This window comes from Rhipicephalus microplus, chromosome 2 (assembly GCF_043290135.1).
Source record: "Rhipicephalus microplus isolate Deutch F79 chromosome 2, USDA_Rmic, whole genome shotgun sequence".
Taxonomy (NCBI): domain Eukaryota; kingdom Metazoa; phylum Arthropoda; class Arachnida; order Ixodida; family Ixodidae; genus Rhipicephalus; species Rhipicephalus microplus.
Genome location: NC_134701.1, coordinates 108,782,640 through 108,786,836, shown reverse-complemented (window position 1 = coordinate 108,786,836; position 4,197 = coordinate 108,782,640). Strand labels below are relative to the sequence as shown.

The 4,197-nt window shown below is 42.3% G+C and overlaps 1 protein-coding gene across 1 annotated transcript; it reads left to right on the top strand.

Annotated features, from left to right (window-relative positions):
• The first annotated feature begins 975 nt into the window (after window positions 1–975).
• LOC142790843 (uncharacterized) lies at window positions 976–1,749 on the top strand. Its single transcript, XM_075885377.1, has one exon. The coding sequence runs from the start codon at window positions 976–978 to the stop codon at window positions 1,747–1,749; it is 774 nt and encodes a 257-aa protein (XP_075741492.1).
• The last annotated feature ends 2,448 nt before the right edge of the window (window positions 1,750–4,197 follow it).

Sequence of the window (4,197 nt, the reverse complement as noted above, 5' to 3'; positions counted from 1 at the left end):
TCTCCTCAGGGTATACCTGAAATAAAGCTGAATTGAATGATTGATTGATTGATTGATTGATTATCAAAACTGCCAAGAGGGCTAAAAGTCGTAGGCGGCTAGATAGATAGATAGATAGATAGATAGATATGCTAGATAGATAGATAATTAGATAGATTATAGATAGATAGATAGCTAGATAGATAGATAATTAGATAGATAAATAGATAGATATATAGATAGATAGTGAGATAGATAGATAGGTAGGTAGATAGATAGATAGATAGATAGATACGCTCAAGGTCACCGAGGTTCGCTAAGAAATGCTTCGCATTTAAAAATCTTCATAACACTTGATCCCTAGGCGCGTTTACTAACAGGTTCGCAGATTCTCGCAAGCTTTTTTGTGTGCCTAGCCGCATGCCCCTGTCCGCACGTCGCATGTACGGACAGAGGCACTGATGGGTTGATGGATGAACTGACGGAGACATGGATGAACGAACGGTTGGAAGCAAGAACGAATGAGCAGACGGAAGCCCAGATGGACGGAGAGACGTACGCGTGGATGGACAGAAGGGCGCACGGATGAATGGACAGATGGACGAACTCACGGACGAAAGCATGAACGGTTGCGTGGATGAATGAAGCATAGATATACAGACAGACGGATGAACAGACGGAAGCAGGAAGGAATGGATGGAGGGGCGAGTGGGCGGACGCCTGGACTATTGGACACACGGATGGACGGATGGGCGATTCGCCCCACTAATCTTCATTCACACCGTGAGTATGCTGTGAAAAGCACTACCACCAACTTGTTATAATATTGACAAGGACATGTGCACACAACACCATCTAGGAGCAAGTCATAAACTAGAGGTGGCTCCATAGTACATACAGAGGAAGGAACGACTCAACGAAAATGGTGACACAACTTTTTGTACTTCATAAATCATCGTTTCGTTGCATTTATACGCTTATTTTAGTATTGTAGCCATGGACCACCTTACGCGCTACGCTGAAACTTCGGCGCTTCCCGAGGCTACTGTGCGTGAAGTCAGCTTGTTCATTCTGCGCAACTTCGTCCTTCGCCATGGTGCACCCCGCGAGCTTCTCAACGACCGTGGGCGGTCCTTCTTGTCAGAAGCTGTAGAAGCCTTCCTACATGAATGCAACATTGTGCATCGAACAAGCACCACACATCACCCACAAACCAACGAGATGACTACGCCAATTAATCGCACGCTAGGTGACATGCTCTCCATGCATATTTCCGATGAGCACATGAACTGGGACCACATACTCCCATTCGTTACTTACGTTTACAACAGCGCAATTCAATCTACAACTGGATTCTCCCCGTTCTTCCTTCTTTATGGTCGGGAACCTTCATCGCTCTTGAACACTATCCTTCTGTACCGCCCAGACCTTTCAGAATTGATGACTTTGGCCCAAGCCGCCACTTATGTCGAAGAGGGTCGGCAGCTCGCACGTTCTCTTACTACGCACGATCAGGCTCACCAGTCGCACGCCCAGTACCGACGCTCATCCCCTTCGTCATACTCGCCTGGAACAATCGTGTGGCTCCGCGTACCTTCCTTTGCCCTAGGCCTTTCCTCAAAGTTCATACCCAAGTATGACAGTCCGTACTGGATGCTGCGCCAGAAATCACCAGTAAACTACTTGGTTGAGCCTATTCAGACACATACAGACAAACGGTGCCGCAGGCGCGAAACTGTTCACGTCGACCGTTTAAAACTTCACTTCTAGCATTGCTTATCATTTTCGAGAAATGGTGCATGCTTTCATAAAGCTTGTTTACATGCATGTTCTGCGCAATGTAAACACGCAAAATTCCCAAATCATTGTCAGTGCCTCTTTGAATCCAATGCGAGGCTTTATCTGGAGAAACAACAGTATGAATGCTTACAACGATACGCTGCCAAGAAAATTGATGAGAGCGTCTGTTTTTGTAAGCATACACTAAATTGTGCGTGAGCGGGCACACGGTGACATTATCTCACAGTCAAATGAGCTTCCTGGAATGCCGCCGAAAGATGCACCTATTGAGTTTTTTTTTTTTTGTCCAATATCTTACCTTCCACAGTGTGCTCGTTGGAATGGTGGCCTCCGGCTTAGTTTTCAGACTATTCGGGGGCATATGTTTGTGCTTGCTTTTACGCTTCGAATTACGAAGCATGTTTGCTTTGGCGTGCAGTGCTTATAAGCGTTCATTCCTGCTTTTTGTCGGAGTTGATCGCACTGCTTTTGCAGATAATAAATGGTGTTTTGTGGCCAGCTCTGTTTATTTTTGGTATTTTGAAGAACGTGGGTGTGCAGTTCACTTTAACAGCATAAGGGAATCGGAAATAATCATGAGATTTCTTGCGCCTACATTCTCAATAATTTGTATTTAAAAAAACACGACGGATAAGTCTGTTGTGGTGCTTGTGCTGTTGTTATGCTTGTCTCAAACCAATAAACATTTGAGCAAATATTTAGGTGCTTTAGAAAACGCCTGTTAAAACTATTCGTTTAAATAACGCTTTCTTGCTTGCGGGTAAAGAAGTTTGCCTATTATATTCTCAGGAAATGAAATCATGAGTTTAGAGGTTAGTAGCGTTTTCTGTCGGGCTAGTTAATACATGTCTTAAAGGGATATAAAGGTAAATATTGAGTTGACGTGGATTGTTGAAAAAGCGTTACAGAATCTTTGTAAATCAACTATTATGCCAAGGAAGTGCTTATTTCAGAACGAAATCCCGTTTCAGTGGTGCACATCTCATTAGCTCAGTTCAATCAACCACCTAAATGGGGTCTATGACATCACTGTTGTCTTGCGCAACGTTGTCTCCCTTTACTGCGCGGCTACCGGCACTATTAGCAGCAAAACAAAAATCTCGGAACGACTTTCTGCTTGCACGGTTTAACTGGACCCCACCAGATAAAACGACTGAAGCAGCCTAACCAAGTGAAAAGGGAAGTCTTGAACTAGTCGTGCCATTTGCTATATTAACACAAGGTGGTTATTTTCTGTATATGAAAAAGAAGTGTAAATGAACAGGTAGCGTCTCATTCCACCTCTTCATGCACAGAAACTTTGTAGAGCAGGTAGTTTGTATACTACTGAATAATTGTAGCCAAATGATCTTAAGTCATTATGATCATTTTCAAAATATCTCACTCATGACGCACGTCCTGTGATACATTATAGCTCAGTTTTTCGACAAGTAGGGTACTGCTGATAATAATTCCGTGTTAGCTGTTGTCGCACACTGATCTTTCACTCAGACACAATTCGTTAAGTTTTTCTTGCAAATAAAAGAACACTCGACAAAGCTGCCACGAATAAAGGATGAGGGTTTGTTTTTTTGCAACAAATGTATGCCCTCGTCAGACGATGTTCCGCCAAACTCTAGACTGAAATTGCTATTTGCGTTTTGTGTCCTGCTAAGCAAAACTAATAATGTAAACAATAAGACAGGTACGCTGATACACAAACGTGGACAAGCAAATTTCAAAATATGACCAGGTATACTAAAAACCGGGCGTGATTTGCCATTTGCAGAATGGAAATTTCTTTTTCAATGATAAAAATCCTGTCTCGCGTCACGCATCTGCGTGCCAGTTAGCTTGCACATGAAAAAAAAAGACAGCTTTTGTTTCGACTACTAATCGAGGCAGCAGAATTTAAACGGAGGCCTATAACGAAATTGTGCATACACGAGGACTTCGACGAAGCACGAGCAGTCAGTTGAGGTCAACCCACAATACTCTATGTTATGACTGCATGCAGATATTCCATATTAGGCAGTTCTTCTCGGTTAAGTAAGTAAGTGCAATATGATCTGATTGCGTAATAGATTACTTCGCAATAAGTTTGAATTCACATGCTGGTTGCAGTAAAATGTTTCAGAACGCATTTTCACGCTAGATAAGCAAGTGAATATAATTAAGGGAAAGCAAACACATCACCCACAAATCTAACAATATTTTATTTAAAAAAATGTTTCGTGACTCGAACGGGAATATTCACTTTTACATTGGTGGACGAAAAAAAAAAGACGGAGAGAACGTTTCAGTCCAGAACTGCAATAACTAAACAAAATAAAACCTATGAGCAAATGTGCTGAATTATCAGAGTATGTATTGTAGAATCTTCTCCACAAGTTGTTTGTGTTCCGAGAAAAGATCCCATGCTTGTATATTGAATTGTGT